Raw genomic sequence first — 24,798 nt, forward strand, 5'->3', positions numbered from 1 at the left:
TCTAGAGCTTATACAATGAGGATGCCACTGGAACACCTTGCTTTCAGTCTAGTGTCATTGACTTTGGTCTTCTGACTTACTGATATGTTGTGGTCTAAATGTGTATTTGAAGTTATTGCTGTTGGGGGAGCTCATTATAGCAGCCATGGGAATCAAACATATAGCTTCTAGTACCTGGAAGTGGGTTGCTACTCTAGTGAGTATATAAAATTGTGGCTGTACCTTTGCACTGGACTAATATATGACCACAAGTATAGAAAGCCTATGCTATCTTAGGAAATACCTAATGATCTGTAAACAGACAGAAATGTGACCATTGGAAACGTAGCTGGAGAAAGCTTAGAAGGAAGTTAGAATCATACATACCACTGGAAACTAATGAGCTGGGATTGTGTCAACTGAGAAATGGAAAATCACCTTTAGTCATTGGGGGAACTACTCTAAGGTTAGGGGCAACTCCACAACAGCACATTCCTAAGGACATCAGAGGAAAGAATAAGAGCCTTTTACACAGTAACACAATATGCTTGAAGGATAAAATGGGCATGCAGAGATGGTAAAGAACCAGGTATCTCTAGTTTTTATTAATGCATTTATGGAGGTTGGCCTGGAAAAGTTTATCCTGAGCTAGGTCTGCTTGCATAGAAAGAGAGGTTACCCCCTAAACCCCCATATCAGGAAAGGACATACTCAGTCACCAAATTCTCAGCACAATATTTATTACCCTGGAAGAGCAAGCAGGGGTGTGGAATTAGCAGCAAGAAAAGCAAGAGAGGGTGCTTCAGGAATGGGTTATTAAGAGGAAAGTGGACAGTTTGTGCTAGGGTGAGTTGGTAAATCCTGATTGGACATGTTAGGCAAATAATGAATTTCAATCATTGGACCTTGATGTTTTCTCATAGTAGTAGGTCAGTGGACAAATAAGGGAATACACCTTGGGGGATGGCTTTAGGAGTGTAACAGTTTTTAGCAAGGAATTGGAAAAAGGGATAAATGAGCAAAACCTGTCTGCAGTGTTTGCCAAGAATTCTTGGGCCTGTGTTTGCCATGTTCAGGCCTGTGTTTTCATGCCTGACCTGTTAGAGCCCCTTCACCTATAATCCTGGGTATTCTGGAGGCCATTGCAGAAGGATAACAAGTTTAAGGCCTACTTGGGCAACAGAGTGACTTTGTGATCTGTTTGGGTACCACAGTAAGTCTGTCTTGCAATGAAGAGAGTAAAAAGATTGGGAAGTATAGTTCAGTGTTTTAGCATTGGCTTAGCATGTGTGAGTGCCTGGGTTCGAACTCTAGCACCATGGAAGGAAGGAAAGAAGGAAGGAGAAAAAAAATAAAGGCAAGCCAAAGCAAAAGAAATGATGGAAGTTAGAGAACTACATTTTAACCAGTAGCATGTGAGCCTTTGGTGTGAAAAGTGCACTTCACCTTTTCAGCGCAACCAAACTGACTATGTTCTATTACTGTTGCTTTAAGCACCATCTGTGGCTGTTCATCTACTTGAATACTGTTATTCTAACTGCTGTCAGTTGATGTCGCTCTAACCATCACCTATTTCTGTTGCTCTAACCACCTTCTGCCACTGCTTTTCTGATTCTGTTAGCCACACCCCTTTTTTATGGTTATTTTAACTGCCTTCTATTTCTGTTAGTCTAACCACTCTCTGTTAACTGCTGATCTAATTGGAGTCTGTTACTAGTGGTTTAACCACCTCCTAATGCTGTTGGTCTAACTGCCTCCTATTGTTAATGGAATACCCTTCTATCAATGTTGATTTAACTTGTCATTCAGTTAAAGAATGTTCTATGTGGCCCCAAACAAAAGATGGCTGCTTCAGATGGAGTATAGTTAACCAAATTAATTACCATGAATTTACCATAGGGTTTTTTTTTTTTTTTTGCTTTGTTTTGTTGTTGTTGTTCTTTTTTAAGCTTTGGGCCAGGGAAGCAAACCTAATTGTAGGATGTTATTACTTTACCCTTTAATTTTATAGTCAGTTTAAGGTGCTGCTATATTGTTTGTTTAATTCATATATCACCAAATAAGGACAAGCAGTTTGAGGATTTCTTGCTTAAATACTGGCATTTAAAAGTTTTAAGCTTCCTCTTGGAGACTGTGTCCTCTCACAGTTTCCCAACTAATATCCTAATATTTGCCCCGTGCATATCCTTACATTCTTATAAAAGCAATGTTCTTCTCTGATGACTTCTTACTTTTTAGGGGAACTATTCCTGTCCCCCCTTAAAATCATCTTTTGTTCAGATTTTGGCTATTTAATGAATTCCCTTAGTAGGCTGATGGCATTATTTTGTAATATATGTATATTAGGGGATCTTGGGACACACAAACATAGCCAATCTTCATGTTTCTTTGGTGTTTTCATGTAAAGGTATAAATACCTGAACAGAAAGGTTCTCAGACCATTTGTCTTTTCATATAAAAAATGTAACTGTACTATTATAACTGAAGGGCTTGTTTTATATGTTAAAAGTTTTCTTTTACAATAAAGTCGTTTCTTACTTTAACTACATGATACTGGTTTGTCCTGTATCCTTGCACGAGTATATACATAGATAGATAAATAAATAAATAAATAAATAAATAAATAAGGAGCACAGATGAGCTTATTTCATAACTATTATGATTAGAGAACAATGAATATAGATGTGCAGATCTCTGGTCCTATGGTGCAGCGAGATCAGATGGCAGTTCTGTTTTTAGGGTTTTTTTTTTTTTGAGGTGCCTCCACCCTGACCAGTATTTGCACTAGTTTACACTCCCACCAGCAATGAACAAGACTTCTTCATTCCTCACAGTCTTCCCAAGATTGTTATATGTTCTGACTGGGGTAAATTGGAATGCTCAAGTACTTTGAATCTGGGCATCTTTGATGCCTAATGATGCTGAACTTTTTAAAAACATATTTTGGTCCTCTTGTGTTTCTTCTTTCAAGAATTTTCTGTATAGCACTTTCATGTATGGATCAGGGGCTTTGGGGATGTTGGCATTTTCTATGTAGTCTAGATTTTAAACCCCTTGCTAAAAAAATAACTCGCAAATATCCCTTCTCATTCTATTGCATATCTTGTCGTTTTGCTGATAGTTTTTTTTTTTTTGCTGTGCAGAGCTTTTTAAATTTCATATAATTCCACTTGTCAATTGTTGAGTTTATTTTCTGTACAACGAGAGTCCTTTTCAGAAAGTTGTTGCCTACATTTTTATCTTGAAGTATTTTACTGTAACACTTTTAGTCTTTAAGCTTAAGCATTTGATCCATTCTTAATCTATGTTTGTGCATAGTGATAGCTGGGGATCCAATTTTATCCCTCTATAGGTGGATGAACAGTTTTACCAATGCTATTTATTGATTTGTTTTTTTTTCCTCTGGTGTCTGTGTCTGCGCCTTTGATAATTAGAAATATATAGCAGTGTGGGTTTATTTCTGTGTACTTTATTTTAGTGTATTTGTCTACATATTTGCCTTTGTGCCAGTAACGTACTGGGCTTGTCACTATTAAGCTGTAGAATAATGTGAGATTGGATATTATAATACTTCCAACTAAGGGCATCAATATTTAATGAGTGCAGTGGTTCTCAGCTTTCCTAATGCTTAGAGCCTTTAATGCAGTTTATCATGTTGTTGTGACCACCCCCAACCATATAATTGTGCTCAGTGCTACTTCATAACTGTAATTTTGCTAGTCTTGTGAACCATAGTGTGAATATGAATGTTTTCTAATGGTCTTAGGTGACCCCGATGAAAGGGTCATTTGAGTCTCAAAGGATCATGACCTACAGATTCGCTAATCACTGAATTAGCAAAATAATGAATGAATTCGGTATGGAGAAAAGAACAGTATGTCAAAGCAGCTAAGTACGTCGCCCTCTCTTTACTGTAATTGTCTGCTGAACAGATGCTGCTTTGAATTAGGCATGTAGCTTACTCTTTTAAAGTCAACCGTGAAGTCTTTGATGCCTTTCTATACCAGATCTTTATTTTCCCTCAAATTTTCTCACTTTGTCACATGGAAACACAGGCATGATATTTTCTTCCTTCCAAAGATATGAAGTTTTTCAAATAGAGCTGCTATTGGCAGTAGTTCACAGTGCATCAAGAATGGGCAGCCCACTGTTGGAGTCAGTCCAAGAAACCAATGGACCTGAGTCATGTTTTCTTCAGCCAATGCCACCTGTTTGTGTCTGAATGAAAGTCCAGGAAACTTAAACCTAGAAATCATGGACCTTGTGCTTTGAATATCAATTATAAACACACACAAGCCTTGGAGATTTTCTTTAACCAATAACTTTAAATCAACAAATTGGCCTCAAGATTAGATACTTTCAATTTGGATTCTCTCAGAAGGCACTTCAGACAACTTTTTCAATTGCCCAGAAAAATGGTCTGGGGTTCAGAATCTTTCAAATAATAAGGTGTGCACCCTAACTGTAACTTCTGAGTATTTAATGGCTGGCTTTTTAGCCTAGGGAAGAAAAAAAACAGGCAGGGGACAGATGATTCTTTTGTTGTTGCTATGGGCACTGCTCTCCTCCAAGTGTACAAATGAGACTTGTTTTCTTTAAAAGGGAAGAAAACAAGAAGGCAAATAGGGATAATGATAAGGAAAAAAGTCTCTGGAGCATCCCCCAAATTATCTTCTGTTTTTCTGCTTGCCAAAGTGTGCACCACAATGAAGTAATTCCTGACAATAACTGTCTATGGTCCCCAAGGTGTCCCCATCAGTATGGATTTGGAATTACTATTAGTATATTTGGCTAAGTTTCTTAGTATGCCCCAACCCAATGATGGCATAATTTAAAATATTAACTCCTAATTATATCCCATGACCTCTGCAATACAGGAACATACCATATCCCATGGGCTACAAGAATCCCTAGTTTTGGAGGGACCATTCACACTAAAAAAGTTACTTCCATCCTCCACTTAGAAAGCTGTTTTATTTTGTTTAATTCATGCCACCTAAGATTAAATTTTATCTTGTTCTCCTTTACAATCTTCATGTCTACCTGACAGTAGTTAAGGAAACATGTGACCTGCCAAGTGAATATGGAAAAATCAATGGTCCCTGGATTCCAAGTCTGCAAATAGCAAGGCTTATAGTGAAGAGCTTGGTGACTAGCACAAATTCAAGAAATAAAATCAAGAACATTCAGCCAGGTGAAGCCTCTGTAAGCCTCAGGTCCCCCATGAACTAACTGGAACACTTATGTTCACAATCTACAGAGGCGAGGCATATGGAAGTGACTGTACTTGTGTTTTTCTATTGCTATGATTAAAGTACTCTACTTGTGGGAGAAGGACTTTATTTAGACCACATATTAAAATCCATGTCATTGAGAAAATCCAAGGCAGGAACTGAAGCTGAAACCATGGTTGCTGGTTTGCTGCCACTTAGCTTCCTTAGCTCCCCTTTTGCCTTTTATTTTTAAGATTATATCATGATCACATCATTTCCCTCTCTCTCTTTTTCTTACCAAACTCCCTTTCATATACCCCATCACACCTCCTTGCCTTCTTCAACTTTATGGCCTCCTTTTCATTATTTGTTGTTACATGCATAATATATTTAATCAATATCTCCCCGTATAGTAACCCTTAATACCCATGTTATATTAATTATTACATATTAATAATTATTGTTAATTTTTAATACACATATAATTTAGGAATATACTATATACACATAACAACAACTAATTGATATACTCTTGGTTGGAGTATATTGGTATTGGATATTGGCATTGGATAACCAATTGGTATATTCTTCTCCCACTCATCCTTCCTTCATTGCCTGTAGTTCTTTGTGTAGGTCCGAGGCCTAGTAATAATCTTCTCCTCCATGTTGGCATGTCTATTATTATTCTTGTTCAGTTTATGTTTAGGCAGTCGTATTGGTCAGACTTCATTGATGTAACTTCTGACATTGCTAGGAGAATCAATCTCACAGCAAACTCTCTGAGTCCTCTGGATCCTACAGTCTCTCTGGCATCGCTTCCACAATGTTCTCTGAGTTTGAAGAGTTAATTTATAGATGTATCCATTGACGCTGTAATCCCCAACCTGTCACTTCAATTGAATATAGTTTTCTGTAATGGCCTCCATCTGTTGCAAAGAGATGTTTCCTTGGTGCAAGGTGATGATTACAATTGTCTGTGGGTTTAAGAACATGTATGTAGAGTCTAGTTAAAGATGATGTTGGTTTAGTAAATTGGTGGTTGTATGTTCTCTTCCAAGATCCATGATTTCATTAGCTCCGGGCACTTGGCTCTTTTGGAGTGAGTCCTAAGTACAATTGGAGAGTTGTTGGTTACCACCAAGGTATGCATGACACTCCTGGATCTCTAGGATTATTTTGCCATGCTTGTTGTTGTGGTGGTGGTTCATAAGCATCATAGCTGGGTAGGACTGTTGATAACTTTTCCCCTTTAGGTGTGTTCCCAGTAAGATGAAAGCTAGTTCACAGGGAGGAGTCATTAAGGTCAGTTCCAGAGCAGGGGCCTTTGATTTCCCTGCCTGAAGTGAATGGTATCTTCAGAAACAAGAACTTACTTTTCATTTCTGGGGACCAACCAAGGCCAATAGTCATAGATGTAGGCTTGAAGAGTCTCTTGGAGAACAGTAGCCAACAATGCTAAAAGGGGCTTCTCATGTCTGGTGTTGAGTTTTTGTTAGGTGCTCTTTGCCTTTTCATTTAAACTGTATATGCATATTTATGCACAGTCTCACGTATTATAGTTTTTTCATTTAAATAGTCATTAATATACTTCTTTTTGAGGTTTTCAAATATCCTGTTATTTGATATCCTCCTCCTTTCTTCTATATTTATCTTTCTTCCTCTCCTTAATAAAAGCCACCTCCTTTTTTCCATGCCCTGATCAGATCATATGTACCCTGCTAGTCCCCTCTCTTTTGCTCTTCTGCCCTCCATCCTGGCAGCGGTTCTCTTTTACTAGCTTCTGCAGTTAACTCCAGGCTATGTACTCACATCTAGAAACTTGGAGCTGGTAGCTTCAGATGGAAGAGGACATAAGATGTTTATCTTCTGGGTCTGGGCTACTTCACTCAATATGATTTTTTCCTAGTTTTATCCACTTAACTGAAAAGTTCATGATTTAATTTTCCTTTACAACTGACTGGTTTTCCATAGTATAATAGCCAACATTTTCATTATCCATTCATCTGTTAAAGGTCATTTAGGTTGTTTCCGTTGCCTAGCTCCTGTGAATCGTGCAGCAATGGATATGGCTGAGCAGGTATCTGTGACAGAGACACATAGCAAGGAGTGCTAGAGCTGGGATTTCCTTTCAGCATTTTGAGAATCCTCACATCAATGTCCATAGTGGCGGCACCAGTTTGCAAGCACACTAACAGTAACTGAGGCTACTTCTCCCCACAACCCTCCAGCATTTGTTGTCAGTTGTTTGTCAGCCTTCACCATCCTGACTGCGGTAAGATGGACTCTCAAAGTTGTTTTGATTTGTGCTTCCCTAATTGCTAGGGATGATGAATATATTTTGAGATATTTCTTAGCCATTTGTTTCTTCTTTGGAGAATTCTCTATTCAGGTCCTGGATCCATTTTTGAATGACTCATTTGTTTGTTGTTGTAGTAGTAGTAGTAGTTGTTGAAGTATTTGGTTTATGAGTTCTTTCTATAATCTGGATATTAATCCTCTGTCAGATATATAGCTAACAAAGGTTCTGTGGGCTTCCTCTTCTTCATTCAACTCATTATTTCCTTAGCTGTGCAGAAGCATATTAGTTTTATGAAGTTGCACTCATTAATCATTGGCCTTAATTCTGGGGCAAATGAAGTCCTATTCAGAAACTCCATTCTTTTATCTATATCATGTAGGGCACTTTAGTTGTTGTTGTTGTTTTTCCTAGCAGTTTCAGAGTTTGAAGTTTCACATATAGGTCTTTTATCCATTTGGACTTAGTCTTTGTGCAAAATGTTAGATATGACTGTAATTTAAGTCTTCTGCATTTTGACATCCAGTTTTCCAAGAATCATTTACTGAAGATATTGAAAAGGATTGCATTGATCCTGTAAATAGCTTTTGAAGTAAGGTGATCATTTTCACAATATTATTTCACTAATACATGAGTATGGGCTGTATTCCTATTTTCTAGTACATGTCTCTCTGTTTCCTAAGAGGTTTATTGTTTTAATTGTATATATCCTTCATTTTCTTGTCTAGGTTTATTCCAAGTTATTTTATTTTATTTGAAGCTATTGTAACTGGAAGGATGTCTATACTTTTTTCTCTGTATGTTAATGGAATATCAAAAAGCTATGACTGTGCAAGTTGATTCTGTATTATGTCATGCTTCTGAATTTATCATTTCTAGAAGTTTTCGGGTAGAAATTTTGGGATTGCTAATATAGAGAAGCATCATGTCATCTACAGATAAGGTTAATTTGATTACTTCCTTCCCCATTTATGTGCCCCTTAATTTCCTCCTCTTGCCTTAGTGGTCTACCTAGTACAATGGGAATGTGCCTAGTGGATATTCCTGTCTAATTCCTGTCTTCAATGAGCTTGCTTCAGCCTTTTTTTCCATTTAGGATGATGTTGGCAATGGATTTTATACCTTTCTCATATATGCCAGGACCAATATCTCAGGGCTTGTATTTTCACAGTGGCCTGGCCTCATCAATCACCAATCAAGAAAATGCCCTACAGATTTGCCTACAGGCCAATTTAATGAAGTCAGTTCCTCAACTTGATGCTCCATCTTCCCAGATGACTCTAGCTTTTATCTGGTTGACAAAAGTACCAGTAGAGAGGTCACAGCCAGAGAAAGTGAGATGAGGGGATGCCCGTGATTCTAGGACTGCTTTGACCAAAGAGCGAGAAAGCAAGTTGGGAAGAAGTCAGGGTAACAAGCAGGACTGAGGTGGAGTATCCATGGACAGAGATCTCAATAGTGTCACTCAGAAGCTAGTTTTTATGAACAAGGCTACCCTCTGGGCTATTCTGGGCCTATGGAAGAGAGCAGTGGCTACAGAAGAGGCACCCAGGAGGGGGACTGCAAGCCACTGGCATCGAATATGATGGCTTCTTGAAGCCAGGATTGGGACAAGTAGTTAAAGACTGTTCTGAGGCAGCTGAGACTAGAGAAGCAAGATAGGAGAGGAGGCAGATGTCACCAGAGAGGCCCCAAATGATTAATGTCATAGAAGACAGACAGAGGAACAAGAATGAACACGAGGTGTTTGAGGCGAAGGAAAGGGATCTTAAACTCAGGGCAGGGAGACAGTGGTATGCTAGTGGCACGAGCTCCAGGGAAGGGAAAGGGGGAACTGGAGAGGATCCTAGGCAATAGAATCCAGGAAAAGGAAAGAGGTGAGAAAAGTGCCACCTAGAAAGAACAGCCCACACCCACACAAGGAAGTAAGTTGAGGAAGTAGAGGAGACATATACGGGAAACAGATTGGATAGAGAAGAAGAAAATGGCTCCAGGAGGATACTAGGGGAGGAGTGGCACTCTGTAGCACCTCAAGCTATAGAGTAGGTAAGGAGGGTATTATATTATATCTAAGTCACCCTTGTACATCTAAGTCACAGCACCAAATATGTTATTGGAGAATCACTGAGGTCCTTTTGGATGAGGAAATCAAAGGTTAGGAGTTCCCTCCTCCAGAGCACTTTTCCAAAGAGTGAAGCAAAGACTAGGGAAAGGAATAAAGTAGTTTTTAATAAAGTAGAAGTAGATGTATATACCTTTTCATTGTCAACTGGACACAATCATCAACTGGACACACAGAACCACTGACTAGGCACACAATATCACCAACTGGGCACACTGTACCACCACTTGGGTACACTGTACCACTAACTGGGCACAGAGTATTGCCAACTGGGCACACAGTAGTACAGACTGGGACCATGTATTACTGACATATTAAATAGTCAGTCACTTTGAGATTGAATGTAACCTGCATTCTGCCAAGGATCTCATTAGTTTGGGGAGTGAAAACTGTGTTCTACATCTTCTGAAGAACTCAGGAAGGAAGAATTAGCCACATTTATTACTGTTTTGTCTGGAGACTCAGTTTCAAATGTGTTCTGTGTGCTTTCCATCCTCGCAATGGGTGTTTGAGTAATGAGTTATCTCATACCATTTGTTAGCTTTGGACTAGGGAAGCACAGATACTGTATTTGCTGTCGTTATTTTTATCCTTTAGATTTGTGGAGATTTAGGGCCCCAAGTTGCTCGTTTGGTTTACTTTTAACTGAGGAGAGATAGTCAAGGGTCACTTGATGTCTTAGTGTATGGGTGTTCTAAACTGCCTCTTTCAGAATATCTCTCATCTCTAGCTTTCTTCTTTGTATACTCCAACAGTTGTTGTCCTGTCAGTGTCTTGTCTATACTAGTAAAGGAACATTTTTAGCTGAATTGCCTCTTACATGTTTGAAAAGAAAAAAAAAAAACACAGCTTGTGACTGATCAATGTGACTATTTATTTAGTTGAACAGATTTCCAAATAAACTGTTGAAATCACAGTCTCCTCCCCCACACTACTGCTTAGAGTAAAATGATAGAAATAATTTAAGGGAGAGCTGTTAAGGAGAAAAGAGCCAGGGTCTGGTTATATGAAAGTCTCATCCTCCTCACGTTGCAAATGATAAACAGTAAGATATTTGCTCTCTGGTACCTCTCAAATCCATAACAGATCCATAGCATCCCTCATTTTCTCCTCCCCTCTGTCTACTCCCTCCCACATCCCCAGTACTTCCCTTTTCCACTCTATTTTTCTCTTACTGCTGAAGCTGAAGCTGGCAACTGGCCTGTTATTGTGAAGTCATACTTGCTAGGAGCCTGGGAAAGACATTAGGACTCTTAAGTCCTCATTGATCAGTGTTGCTTCTAATGAGTTCATCTCTAGATGTGGTGAACTTAATGGCAACTTTTTTGTTGTTAATAAAGAATGGAAGGCATGTAGTTAATTTTGAATTGTGTGAATGCTATGAGAAACAAACAAACAAAAAGATTTGCTCTCAGAAATGGTCCTTTATAGATTGAGTCAAGAATATGGTTAAACATATTTGTGCTAATGCCCTTGAGGAAATAAAAACATGGAAATGTTCAGTTACATAATGGCTATTTTGAAGATATGATGTGTGCTTCTCAGTGCAAATAAGACTTAGATGCTCTCTCTCTCTCTCTCTTTCTCTCTCTCTCTGTCTCTCTCTCTCTCCACGTCCCTCCCTCCCTCCCTTTCTTTATTTTTCTCTCATAGAATACATCCCCACTGCAACCTCCATTCCCTCCACTCCTCTTGAACCCCTACCCAGCTCCCCTCTATCACATCCACTGCTCCTCTATTCTCCTTTCAAAACGAGCAGCCCTTCAAGGGATATCAACTAAACATGGCATAAAAAGATGCAATAAGACTAGGCCCAAACTTTCATATAAAGGCTGGATGAGGCAACCCAGTATGGGGAAAGGTTCTCTAGAGCAGGTAAAAGAGTAGGAAATACCCCAAACCCCATTGTTATGAGTCCCACAAAAACAACCACAGTATATATGTGAGGACCCAGCACAGACTCATGCAGGCCCCGTTACTGCTGTTTTGGTCTCTGTGAGCCTCTATGATCTCTGCTTACTTGGTTCTGTGGACCTTGTTCTCCTGGTATCCTCAACCCCTCTGGCTCCAACAATCCTTTCTCTCCCTCTTCTTTGGAGCCTTTCTGGAGTAAAGCCTGATGTTTGGCTGTAGTACTCTACACTTGCTCTCATCAGATGCTGGAGGAAGCCTCTCTGATGATGAGTGGACAAGGCATCAATCTACAAATATAACAATATCATTATGGATTTTTTCATTGATCTTTTTTTGGGCAGTTTTGTTTGGCTCTACCCTTCATCTCTGAGTCAAACAGCTTTTGGTTCCTGGCTATCCAAGCAGTGTCTGGTGTGAACTTCCTCTTGTGGAACGGGCCTCAAAGTAGACCAGTCATTGGTTGGCCACTCTTAAGCCATTATTGCCCCAGTACATCTTTCAGGCAGGACAGATTGTGTGTTAAAGGTTTTGTGACTGTGTTGGTGTTCCAATCCCAGCCCTGGATGCCTTACCTCGTTTGTTATGGGAGATGGCTGGTTCAGGCTCCATATCCATCATTACTAGAAGTCCTCACTAGGGTCATTCTCATATAAGTTTCAAGAAGTTTCCGCTGCTCTAGGTTTCCACATTGACCCTCAAGCCTACCCCCAAGTTCCAGTAGTCTCTCCCTGTACTCTCTCCCTCCATTGCTTCCTCCCCAAACTGGTCTCTCCTGTTCCTTCACTACCCACCTCCAGTATACCCACATAATCTATTCTATCACCCCTTCCCAGGGAGATCCAGGCTTTACCCCTAGAGCTCTCCTTGTTACTTAAGCCTCTCTGGGTCTGTGGATGAAGCATGACTATCCTTTACAATTAAGGACCCATGAAAAAAATCAAATGTTTGATGAAATGAGTTATATAGATCTATAAGCTTTGGGAAATGCTATATCAGCAGAAATAATGTCAGATTAGATCAAAGGTGACAGAAGATGAAATGACAAAAGTCTGTGGGATTCTTAAACTTTGTGAAGAACAACAGTGTATAAGATTACTCACTCATAACCTTGTGTTACCATCACTCAAAGGATACATGATTCAAAGAAACTATTGGCGAGTCTAGAGGGAAGAGATCTGGCTATAGATAAGACCATGGAATCAATAGAGCCAGGGTAAATGGTCTCACATCTCATGAGGTTATTATTCTGCCCTGATATCCAATAAAGTTTTACATAGTTGGGTTTTAACATTTAACTAGATTGAAGATTCATTATACTTTCTTTCTCTTGGAATAGGAAAGTTATTGGGTACAAGTGAACTAAAATACAACCAAAAAGCAGAAACAAGATATTAATAGAAAGAAAAATTGAAATTAAATATCTATACTAGGGCTTGGCTTTAACCCAACTAATCCAAGAAAGCTACATCCTGACTCAAATGGCACACAAAGTACAGATACCAACATCTATGTACCAGAAGCACACTGAGCATTTCCTCTTCAAAAAAATAGATATTTTGAAGATCAGATACAACTCATGTAGATACTGAATGAATACATGTTCAAAGGTGTACAGGATTGTTAACCAAGCCGATTTAAATAAGTAAATTGAATCAAAATGGGTCTCAACACTGCTTGAAGAGGACAGTCAAACCTCTACCTGGAAATGTATTTGACATGCTTATTACTGCCCCATAATTACTGAAAGAATGGTTGTGACGACATACAGTTTCCAGTAAAACATTATTTCTACAATGTTAATTCAAGTGTAAACTGAGGAGAGCTACAGTTTCCTCAAAATCGAGGTAGGGTGGCCACATTGCTGTGATAGATATTTCTAGGCTCTGAGGCCTAGTCAGAACCCATAACCCACCAGGCACCAATGACATCTCAAAGCCTAAGATGTCATAAAGGTAGCTCCTGACCAATGAGGTGCAGAAGCTGGGGGTGCAATGGGCCTGACTGAACAGTGTCTTCAGAGAGCCAGTCCTGCTGGTGAACCAGGCAGAGCTTACCGGAGCCCAATCCATCAAACCATCATGTCGGAGAAGAAGAGCCAAGAAAAGCCTTGCAGCGACAACAACCAGATAGAAGATCCTTCTTCTAGGCCTGAGGTACAGGTTCCTGTGAATTATGTGTACCGTATACTGCAGGAGGAGCAATATACCCCCTGCATAGGGTCCACAACTTCAGATTTCCTTCTTGCCATGCTTGATTACCTCACCGACTACATCCTGGAGGTGGTGGGCTCCGAAGCCAACATCAACAACCAGCAAAATATCTCACAAGATAGAGAGAGACAGAGAGACAACGACCGCGAACCCTCTCGAGGCTTCAAGAATGCGCCTTTCTCTCTGTTTGACGAGATGCCTGGACCCAGAAGGAATGGCTAAAGAATGGGGTACACAACCCAAGGGTGGAAAGCCTCACAGACTCAGCTAGAACCATGAAGGCTAATAGCAGAGGAGGCTCCCCTGGTGTCCATGACTACTAATAAAATGTTTAAATGAAAGCTAATTGTTCTGACTTTTTTCATTTGTTTCTCCTGGGTTGGAGGTTATCCACAAGATACTAAAGAAAGAATGGAAGATGGAGGTTATGCTTAAGGAGTGCTTGTTTGAATTAAGGGAGCACTTCTCAGGGGTGGGGGGTGGCTTGGGTAGTGACCCTGGTGGGAGAAATTGGGTGGAGGGGAGGGCAGAGAAGGCTCCCTTGTTGGCTCTGAGTACAAAAGAAGCCTCAGAGAAGATCAGAAGTTGGCTGTAACCTCATTGGCAAGTTATATTTTCAGTATGGTAACTTAGAAGAAACTACTGATGAGCAGAAAATTTGCATGGAAGTCTTCTTTCATGGGAGGGAAGGTCTCAGAGGAGAAGGAAATGGGTATCGGTGAAGGGGTACAGACAGTCAGCATGAGCCACATGAGTGGGCATAAGGGACAGAGCATTCAGTTGATGATGGTGTGATGGTGAAGCCAGAAGGAAGCATCCACTTTAGAAGAGGTAAAATGGTTAAACATCTAGTCTTAGGGTATGTTATTCTAGAGAGCCTGTGATTTATAGAAATCTAATCACTTCTGGATAGAAGATGGCAGAGAATCTAGCCTGCCAGCTATTTCTACTGTCCATTAGTCTATTTTTTTCTCAGACCAATTCAGAATGTTATAATTTATGGGCATACTAGTTATATTTTTAAAATCTGGATGAAGGAATAGAAAAATAGGTCTTTGAATCAATTTCAGGGCACTATTACAGGAGAAAGGCCTTATCTAGGAGAAGCCATAGTCGGTGTGAAGGGTCATTACCCAAGCCACTCCCAATAAGAAGTACTCCCTTGATTCAAACACCTGCTCCTAATCACAATTTCCAGCATGGAAAGGTGACTCTGGCAGGCTTTGCCCTTCTCCCCTATTCCCTCTGTCTTACGAAAAACAAAGCAAAGACATGAGGTTACATTCCTTACTGTTTTCAGTTATACTTGACCCATGATTGAATCTCAGATTTGAAGATATAAACTCTAATTTTCTAAACATATATCTCCCCCTAGGCCTATTGTCTCTGTTAAGACTCACCAATAGGGAATCATATAAGTCCAACTTCCAACTTCCACCTCAGGCACTAAACAAAATCTGAGAAATGGGAACTATTTGATCACACAGAGCTGTTCATCCAGCATGTTTAGTCCATCTTGACAGGGTCAGTATTGGGTTGGGACCGCAAAGACCAAGTTCTCAGCACAAATGAGATTTAGTTCCCTGAAAGGGACATGGGTAAGGGAATAAGAAACACGGAGGAAATAGAGTACAAGGGAGAAGGGGGAAGAGATTAAGGGGGCAAGGGATATTTGCCCCAGAAGTAGGGGAGAGGACAAAGAACTGGCTCTGGATAGAGGAGACAGCCATGGCCCATAGGCAAATGGCAGTTTATAAAGGTAAAAGGGGAAGCCTTATGCTATGATGAGGTATTTGATTTTGATTGGATAGGTTAATTAGGGAAGCCAGAGGGAGATTTCAATTGCTGTACTTCAATACTTTGATAGCTGGACTTTGAGAAAAGACTGCAGCAGGAGGAAGTGGCCAAATAAGAGAATAGACCTTGATGGCTAATTTTAGGAATGTAACCTCATGTTACATTCCTAAAGAACCCATGGCTTCTTCTAGATAAGGCCTTTCTCCTGTAATAGTGCCCTGAAATTGATTCAGAGGCCTATTTTTCTATAATAAGCCATAGCCATGGGCCAAACCCCATATTTTACACATTGGACAGCTTTGTAACCATTGACCGTGGTCTAAATATATTAGTGGGTTCCTTGACATTAGCGATTTGCCTACAGGGGACATTTCATCTTCAAACGGTTATTGTCAGTGGCCAACAGTTTACAAAGGGATATACATAATATCAAAGGCAATGCTATAATCCTAGAAGATGGAATGGGATGCTAAAGTGGGATGAATAGTTTTAGTTGAAAAACAATGTTTTGCTGTATGTACTGTTGAAATAAAATAGAATGATTTTTTTTCTTCTGCAAAATGGGGATGTATTCACTAATGTGAACAGTTTCCTAGCATGGGCTCTTGTAGACTGAAGGAGGACCAGAGGGCCCAGTGGGCACTAATGACATCACAAAATTTGTTGTCACAAAGATCTTTTCTGACCAAGGAGGAGCAGTGATGACACTTACTGGTTATAAAAGCTGCTGTCTTGGCAGACCCCAGATCAGAAGGGAGACTGAACTGAATAGGAAACATCAATCAGGCACAATGGAAGACAAAAGACAGAAGGATAGCGTTGCTCCCTCTTCAGGGGCAAAGCTGCAGTTCCCTGTTAGCGAAGCAGAACACCTTCTTCAAGAAAGAAACCTGTCCAAATGCCTGAACTCTTCTACGCCTGTTTTGTTTACGGATATGCTCAATTATGTGACATCCAGCATTCTTGAGCTGACTGTCAAGGACAGAGACAGCCACACCAGCTGCAACAAACTCATTGCCCCAGAGCAGAAGTCCAAGCCAACTGATAACATCGATGAACTCTGCCAGCTCTTCAAGGATAGCCAGTATATGGCTGATGAGACTCCAGGATGCTACAAGACACCAAGATCCAATAAGATAACAGGACTCTATGAGGCACCAAGACCCGGTCCCAAGTGATGATATTTGCATCTTGGAGGCTGGGCATCCATCTTAAAGTCTCAGATCAACCTCAATGACTCCCTTGTTGGTGGAGGGGGGGTTTAATCAGACATTTTATTAAAGTGTCTAAACCATTACCAGTGATTCTGATTCATTCCAGTGGGTCGTTTGGGGATAGAGGTCATCATAGAACACCCAGGAGTGTAGGGTGTGGGATTGGGTTGGGTTGGTTGAGGGGGTGGCACAGAAACTATGATTTCTGGTGGGGTGGGGGGAGTTCCTAATGGGGATGGTGTGAGCAGTGGCCTTGGTATGAAAAGGCAACTAAGGAAGAAGACAGAGTGTGTTTCATCTCGGAAGGGAAGGCTTCCTCTACAGAAGTTACAGCTCTGTTCCTGCTGCTGCAGGGAAGAAGACACTGTTTCCTCAGTAAAAGTGTTCCAGTGCTGCTCTGGCTGGGGCAGGATACTGGTGGAGTGGTGTCCCTAGTGAAAGTTGAACAGTTCTGCTCCTTCAGGGAATGGCTTCCCTGGGCAAACTGTTACAACTCTGCTCCTGTATAGTGAGGATTTCCCCAGTAAAGACAGTCCCTGCCAGTGTTAGAGCTCTGATTCAAGAGGTATCCTGGCACAAAGTCACATCACACAACGAACTTCACAAAAGGGGTTTATTGGGAGGGGAAAACCAAGGAGGGAGGCTGTCTCTGCTTGGGCAAGAAACATCAAGGAGCTGAGCAGAAGGGCAAGGTTTATGTAGAGTTTCTTGGAGTGGCAGAGCATTGCAGGGTGGAGATTTCCAGGGTGAGGATTGGTGACATTTCAATGCCTGAGCTTGGGTGAACTCAAGAATTAGTGGTTTTTCCTCTTCGGGGAATTGGTGGGTTTCTAGAGCAAGTTCAGGGATTTGTGGAGTTCTTTTTCTTGGCCCTGATTTTGGGCTTGGGGTCAACTCAGGGTCAGTGTATTCTTTCTTCGCCCTAGTCATGGGGGTCAAGTCTGGGTCAGTGTGTCCTTTTCTTGGCCCTGATCTTGGGGTCAAGTCTGGGTCAATATGTTCTTTCCTTGACTCTGGTACTGGGGTCAGTGTGTTCTTTTTTGGCCCTGGTCTTGGCATCAAGTCAGAGTCAGAATTTTTTTTTTTTTTGTCCTGGTAGGCTATGAATGTAGGCGGCCTCGGGATGACTAGTATGGCACTGCTGTCTGGAGAGGGATTAGTGAAAACAAGACCTGTGGTGGGGAAGACATCATTCTTGGGTGGGGATGCTTCAGGTCAGCAGGTGATGGCTTTGGTGGAAGGAGGCCACTGAGTATTGGGTGGAACACTTAACCTCAAGGTTCAAGAGTATTGACTGAGCACTGAGGGGTAATGGTGAAACTAGAAGGAAATATACAAAATAGAAACTATGATCTATGTTTTCCTTTAGAAGAATTTCATTCTCTGTCTCATTTTAAAAGAGGGGATGTTGTGTAGAATATGTGCTTTAGTTTTTTATGCACAATGGCAAACTAAATGATTGTATATAAATGCTATTTGGCCTAAGACATACAATTTAGGGAGGTCTAACTGGTTATGTAACATTGGTTTCTTCTAGTCCAGTGGCTGGTAATGAAAATGCTATGGAATTAGTCATTATTCTCAGATAACTTTTCTCAAGTAATGTTCTTTGTGTGAACAGCCTAGTTCTTAGGTCTAGAGTTGTTAAACAGCTATCTGGTTTTGAAAAGCCATTTATTTGCCTTATGCCTGTAGCTTATAGTAGTCTAAAACATAGTCCCCAGGTTATGTTACAGGACAGCATCAAAGAATTGACCTAATATGACAGAAGTTATAGAAGATGGGTTGGTTAATTAGGATGAATAGCTCTGTGTAGATTTTATAGTTCATGCAGTAGTTTAAGGTGCCTGGCATCTCTGAGATAGTTTTTTTTTCTGGGTATAATTTGGAGTTTGGACTTAATTCAGCCATGACTAGTGAAGCAATTGCAGAGTCAAGGATCAACGGGGATACTCCCTTTAAACATTGTATTGAGCTATGCCTATGGGTTTTATAGGAAACATGGATTTTCACAAGTAAGCATTTTGGACAATTGTATAGCAAGAAGAATGCAATTTAAGGTCAAATAATCTTGCCATGTTATACAAAATAAAATTATAAAGTCATTAAGGGTGGTTTGTTGATCAAAATATTGGTAAGCATAATGGTTTACTTTATTTTCTCATAAGCATTGAACAAGTCCTGAATATCTGCATTTTAATCATTGGCAAAGATCATTTAGATGTGCTTCTTTATTTGAAAATGTCTAAAAGATACAAGATACAAACTAATACAGGTTATAACCAAACATCCAAAATTAGTAACTGAGGACTGTGGATACAGCTCAGTGGTAGGAAGCTTAATATTTTCCATACCCCAATTTGAGCACCAAATGATATATTGAAATAGCACAGTGTTTTCTGAAACATGCATAATCATTATGTATACTCTATAAATGAAATAATATACAAATATAATCCATGGTAGGTCTTGAGAACATATTTTCAAATTAAAATTTTATTCATTTATTTATTTTTGAGGTAGAAATGGTACCAAACTATCTTTAATCCAGATCTCAGAAGGCAGAGGCAGGTAGATCTGTGTGTTTAAGGCCAGCCTGATCGACATAGTAAGTTTCAGACAAGTCACTATGCTATAGTAAAAACCTGCCTTTATGGAAAAAAAAGTCTCTCATGTGTGTTGATATGTTGACTGGTGTTATCATTATGTGGGTCTTGTTTAAACAATCATATTATTGAAACTTCATAGATGTTATGTGTAGAAGAGCAGCAGGGGTGTGGGTTCTCTGGCTCTTACAATCTTCTTCAGCCTTCTTCTGAGATGTTCCTTGAGATTTACATGTAGAGGTTGCTTTGTAGATATCCCCTTTGGGGCTGGGAATTCCAGGGTCAACTATTCTCTGCATTTTGACCATGTGACTTTCTATATTGGTCTTTGTCTTCTGCAAAAAGACGCTTCTTTGCTGAGGGGGAGAACTACACTTGATTGTGTATATAGGGATAAGTGTTTAGAATACAGTTAAAGGCTGAGTGATTTGGGAAAAGGTTACTACTGGGAGAACCTCTTGAATGAATTTTTAAAATGTAATTCATGAGTACTAGTATATCAGATAAATCTTTTTGTAACACTTTGCTTGTCACAAAAATGACAGAATAAATATTTATAACTTTCCAAAGGTTTGGGGGGGGGAATCTTAATTATAAAATATATTTCAAAGTATTATTTGAAGTATCTAAATTTAAGATGGCTTGAGGAAAGAGACAAATAAAATGGCCAGGATATTGGAACACTAAGGTCATGGGAACTTGAAAAGATAAGTGACTGTAGCTTGGCTCTTTATAACTCAAAGTGGTGAGACAGGAAATAGTTAAACACTACATACTGTTTTTTTATTCTTTGTTAATATTTATTTTTAGTTGTTTGTAATAATATGTTGCTATGTAGCCCTAGCTAGTCTTATATTTAATAGGTTTTCCAGGCTGGCATTAGACTTGGGACAGTTATCTGTCACTCAACCACCAACGCTGTGATTATATGCCTAGACCATTCCTTTTAGTTTAAAGAGAACAATTTAGGGTATGATAATGTGAGAATAATTTATTGGAAATTAATTGGTTCACATACATAGTATTTGATGGACAGCTGTGGTTAACTGCCTAGGCTCTGAACAAGATCAACATTCTACCATGCAAGTCAGAGGAGTCATTGGCAGTTAACAGTTGATGGTCATGGGAGGTGGGGGGGGGTCCTTTTCTTCAGTAGTGATTGGCAGTTAACAGTTACTTAGTGAAGTGTGTTTTTCCCTCAGCGCTATAGTGACTGGTTAAGTCACCTGTGCTTCAGTAAATAATTCTTCAAGAAATCTTAAATAAATGTAATTAATTACATGTCAAAGAAAAGACATAAAATAGGACTAGAATGGAAGATGAAAAAATTCATTAGAAGGAGAAAGAGAATAAGCAGGCAATGGGAGTTGAGTATGATAAAATTTATAAATATAAATTTGTTGGGAGTATATTACTAAGAAGAAAAGAAGGCAAGTTTGCACATTCTGTTATTTAGAAGAATATGCATATAGCAGTGCATGCTTTTTAAACGAAGGTTTTGATAATATGTTTACCAACAAAGAAAATGGGCATATCTAAAGAGTGATTTTATTTTTCCTTTATATTCTTTTTTAAAAAACCATTTTATTAGGTATTTTCTTCATTTACATTTCAAATGCTATCCCAAAAGTCCCCCCCCCCTTTTTTAGCATGTTTTTTTTTAATCAAGCCAGACTCAACTCAAGTTGTAACAAAACTTTATAGAGTGTACTGGCTAGTTTTGTGTCAACTTGACACAGCTGAAGTTATCACAGAGAAAGGAGCTTCAGTTGAGGAAATGCCTCCATGAGATCCAGCTGTAAGGTATTTTCTCAATTAGTGATCAAGGGGGAAAGGCCCCATGTGGGTGGTGCCATCTCTGGGCTGGTAGTCTTGGGTTCTATAAGAGAGCAGGCTGAGCAAGACAGAGGAAGCAAGCCAGTAAAGAACATCCCTCCATGGCCTCTACATCAGCTCCTGCTTCCTGACCTGCTTGAGTTCCAGTCCTGACTTCCTTGGTGATGAACAGCAATGTGGAAATGTAAGCTGAATAAACCCTTTCCTCCCCAACTTGCTCCTTGGTCACGATGTTTGTGCAGGAATAGAAACCTTGACTAAGACACAGAGCAAGTCCAATTCACTGAGTATCTAGTATAAAAATGTGATTCTGAAGTCTTTACAACCCCTTCTGAAAATCTTCTTATGCATTAATTAATAAACTCTTGAGTTAGCCTTGAAAATTCATAAAACAAATTTATTTCCTCTTTCAGATTATGTTTTTGTAATCTTTTCAAAGTTTTCTGTACCAATTCAGGTTTGTTTTATGTGACTTTCTTGTTCTAATATAAAAAGCCATTTGCCTTCCAGAACCATCCTTTCTGCACAAGCACTGGCTGTGCAGGCCTGGTATCTCAGAAACAGATTTGTTATTTAAATTTGTTATTTGAAATGTGGGGACCAAAAGGCCCATAAACTACAAACTCCACACTCAAGAAACCTAGCAATGTAATTGGGTCTCAGCAGGGGGAGGGATGAGGGAAAGGGCATAAAGCCCAATCCTGAATCTCTAAGCTCCAAATTTAGGAATACTGATGGCTAAGGGCAGGAAAAAAGTGAATGTCTTATCTCAGAAAGAATGTTTTCAGTCTCTCTACCTTTTCATTCTTTTGAACCTCTCAGTGAGTTAGACAATGTCACCAACATCAGTTAGGGTGCTCTTGACTCAGCCTACAGATCCAAATGCTAATCTCTCCTGGAAGCAACCCCTCCAAACATTTAGGATTAATATTTTGTCAACTGCCAGATGGTCCCTTAGGCCACTGAAATTGACAAGTCAAATCAATCTTTCCAAAACAATATATGAACCAAGTCTTGTTTGCTAAAGGTTAGTGAAACTTTATATGATTTCAGTTCTTAAAGTGATTGTGTTAGGTAACTCAGGGAAGAATTCCTTTCAACTTAGAGATTTTATGAACTAACATATTATTATCCTTCAGAAGTAGGAAAAATGACATGCTCATGGAAAGGGAAAGCACTTCTGAATTACAGACACAGAAGAAAATGTAGCACCCTCTCGTGGTTTGAATAGAATTAGTCTCATTGGAAGTGGCACTGCTGGAGGTGTGGCCTTGTTGAAATAGGTGTGGCTTTGCTGTAGGAAGTATGTTACTGAGGGTAGGTAGTCTTTGATGTCTCAAATGCTCAAGCCAGGCTTAGTGGATCTCAGCCTTTTTCTGTTGCCCGTGGTACAAGATATAGAACTCTCAGCTCCTTTCCAGCAAAATGTCTGATTGCATTCTCCCATGTTTCCTGTCATGATTATAATGGATTAAACCTGTGAACAAGTCCCAATTAAATATTTTCCTTTACAAGAGTTGCCATGGCCATGATATCTCTTCACAGAAATAGAAACCCTAATTAGGGCACACCCATGGCTTCAATTCTGCAGTTTCACTCACAGTCAAGAATAATCACAGACAAATTAAATATTATTCTAGATACTTAAAGCAAAACAAAGCAAAAAGTACTACATTCTCTGAAGGACTGTGATTTTTAACTTATTTGATCTCAAAACCACATATAAACAAAAATATGAGAAGCTAAGAGTATCTATTCCCTCTCTCATAACAGGAAATAGGTCTACACTTCATCAAGCACTAGTCAGATTTGACTCTGCTTAGCTTCTAAGACAAAAACTAATAGGGTTCAGGGTCATAAGGTTGTAGATGGATAAGGTTTCACTTATCAGAAGTCCATTTCTGGAGTTCTTAAAATCATCAGAGACCAAAACCAAAACTTTCATCTTACCAATATTTTAGAATAATCAGTAATAGTCCCTACATATCTGAAATCAAGGAAACACCAAGGTATTATCTCAGATAATTGACACTAGGACATTAAAGTTGGCAACATTCTGTGAGTGATTTCGTAACTCCTTCTCAGTAAGAAAACTCTGTATTTAAGCTTAAACCATGAAATTTGCCTGCCCTGTACTGAGAGTTTGATTTGTCCTTTTAAAATTACAAACAGGTAACTTTAAAAACAATGTCAAAGCATGACGCTCATACACATATGAAATGAACATGTTTTTTAAAATGTATTTTTGAGACAATGTCTTAGTTACTTTTCTATTGCAGTGACAAAAACCAAACCAACCAACCAAAAAAACCCATGACCAAGGCAGCTTACAAAAGGAAACATTTCATTGGGCTTCTGGTTTCAGGTGGTTAGAGTCCATGGTGGTCGAGCAAAGATGTGGTGGCAGGAACAGGTAAGAGCTCACATCTTGATCTGCAAGTAGGAGGGGGGAGGGGGAGAGGAGGGGGAGAGGGGGAGGAGAGAGAGAGAGAGAGAGAGCGCGCACTAATCTTCGGAAGGATCAAGGCCTGCTCTCAGTGTCACACCTCCTTTAACATGGTCATACCTCCTAATCCTTTCCAAGCAATTCCAAGTGTTCCAATATACAGGCCTATGGGGACATCTTCCAAATCACCACAAACAGGATCTCATTATACTGCTTAGGCAGATCTGAAACTCATGCTCCCCATGCCTAGACCTCAAAGTATTAAAATTACAGGTGTGTGGTACACACCAAGCAACACATATTGAAATGTTTCTTTTTTTTTAACTCACAAGGCAACTAGAAGCTATGAATAATACTTTAAATGAGAATCAAAAGAACAGACACAAGAATACTCATCAGTAATGTTAAACTTTGCCCAGAGATAAGAATAAATAGACATAGGTGAAGCTTCTAACCCAAAGAGTTGCACCATGGGCCTAAAAATAGAGCTTTAAGACATAATAGTATGATTTTGAGGTCATGACACTGAATAGCAATTTCTAATTGGATAATAGAATGTCTTGAGAGCATGGAGTCTACTTTCTCTCTCTCTCTCTCTCTCTCTCTCTTGAAATTAACAAATAGCAACTCTTTTAATATATTAGCTATTCTAAATATTTAGTGTGTGTGTGTGTGTGTGTGTGTGTGTGTGTGTGTGTGTGTGTGTATGTGTGTGCCAGCATTAAAGCTCTCAGCCTGAGATCTGAGACTTTTGACCGTCAAGTCTTGTCTGGAACATGCAGTTTTCCTTTAGGCTCCTAACAGCCTCTTACCTTTCTTTAGCCTCGGCTTTTCGTCCTCTCTCCTTTCTCTCTCTCCTTTTACCACCATTCTTCCTGCTCTGCACACTGACAAAAATTCAGTAGCTTCTTCAACTGTCAGTTGCTTTTACTGCCTGCTGACTAACTGCTCAGGTCTTGGTATCTCTTCAGTTATACTTTTACTATGCCTGCTTTTCTCTTCTGTTTCTGCTCCTCTGTTTCTTTGTCACCAGCACAGCCCAAGGTAGTGGAATTCAGCAAGAAAAAAAATAGTTTGATGGCAGATTAACGGAATAGACAGTTAACAAAAGAAGAAAAACAAATAGACAATACATATTTGAGAACTATCTTATAACCTCAGGTAC

General features: G+C 39.6%; 3 protein-coding genes across 16 annotated transcripts in view; all 3 read left to right on the plus strand.

Moving 5' to 3' along the window:
• Sytl5 (synaptotagmin-like 5) overlaps window positions 1–24,798 on the plus strand; it is a 251,243-nt gene that overhangs the window by 85,807 nt on the left and 140,638 nt on the right. The window contains exon 1 of one of the 14 annotated variants that reach the window (XM_011247471.2): window positions 23,508–23,600. The exons of the other annotated variants lie outside the window; for them this stretch is intronic. The gene's annotated coding sequence lies outside the window, so the exon portion shown is untranslated. Of the gene's footprint in view, window positions 1–23,507; window positions 23,601–24,798 lie in introns of those variants that run through there. 14 annotated transcript variants of the gene reach the window in all.
• On the plus strand, window positions 13,519–14,072 carry H2ap (H2A.P histone). The gene has a single exon (NM_026096.1). It carries the CDS (start codon window positions 13,603–13,605, stop codon window positions 13,954–13,956), a length of 354 nt encoding a protein of 117 aa, NP_080372.1. The 5' UTR covers window positions 13,519–13,602; the 3' UTR covers window positions 13,957–14,072.
• H2al3 (H2A histone family member L3) lies at window positions 16,275–16,824 on the plus strand. The gene has a single exon (NM_029229.1). It carries the CDS (start codon window positions 16,323–16,325, stop codon window positions 16,707–16,709), a length of 387 nt encoding a protein of 128 aa, NP_083505.1. The 5' UTR covers window positions 16,275–16,322; the 3' UTR covers window positions 16,710–16,824.

Source organism: Mus musculus, chromosome X, assembly GCF_000001635.26.
Source record: "Mus musculus strain C57BL/6J chromosome X, GRCm38.p6 C57BL/6J".
Classification (NCBI taxonomy): Eukaryota; Metazoa; Chordata; class Mammalia; order Rodentia; family Muridae; genus Mus; species Mus musculus.

Coding starts and splice junctions, on each gene's coding strand:
- H2ap (NM_026096.1), top strand. CDS start 13,603: ATGTCGGAGAAGAAGAGCCAAGAAAAGCCTTGCAGCGACAACAACCAG.
- H2al3 (NM_029229.1), top strand. CDS start 16,323: ATGGAAGACAAAAGACAGAAGGATAGCGTTGCTCCCTCTTCAGGGGCA.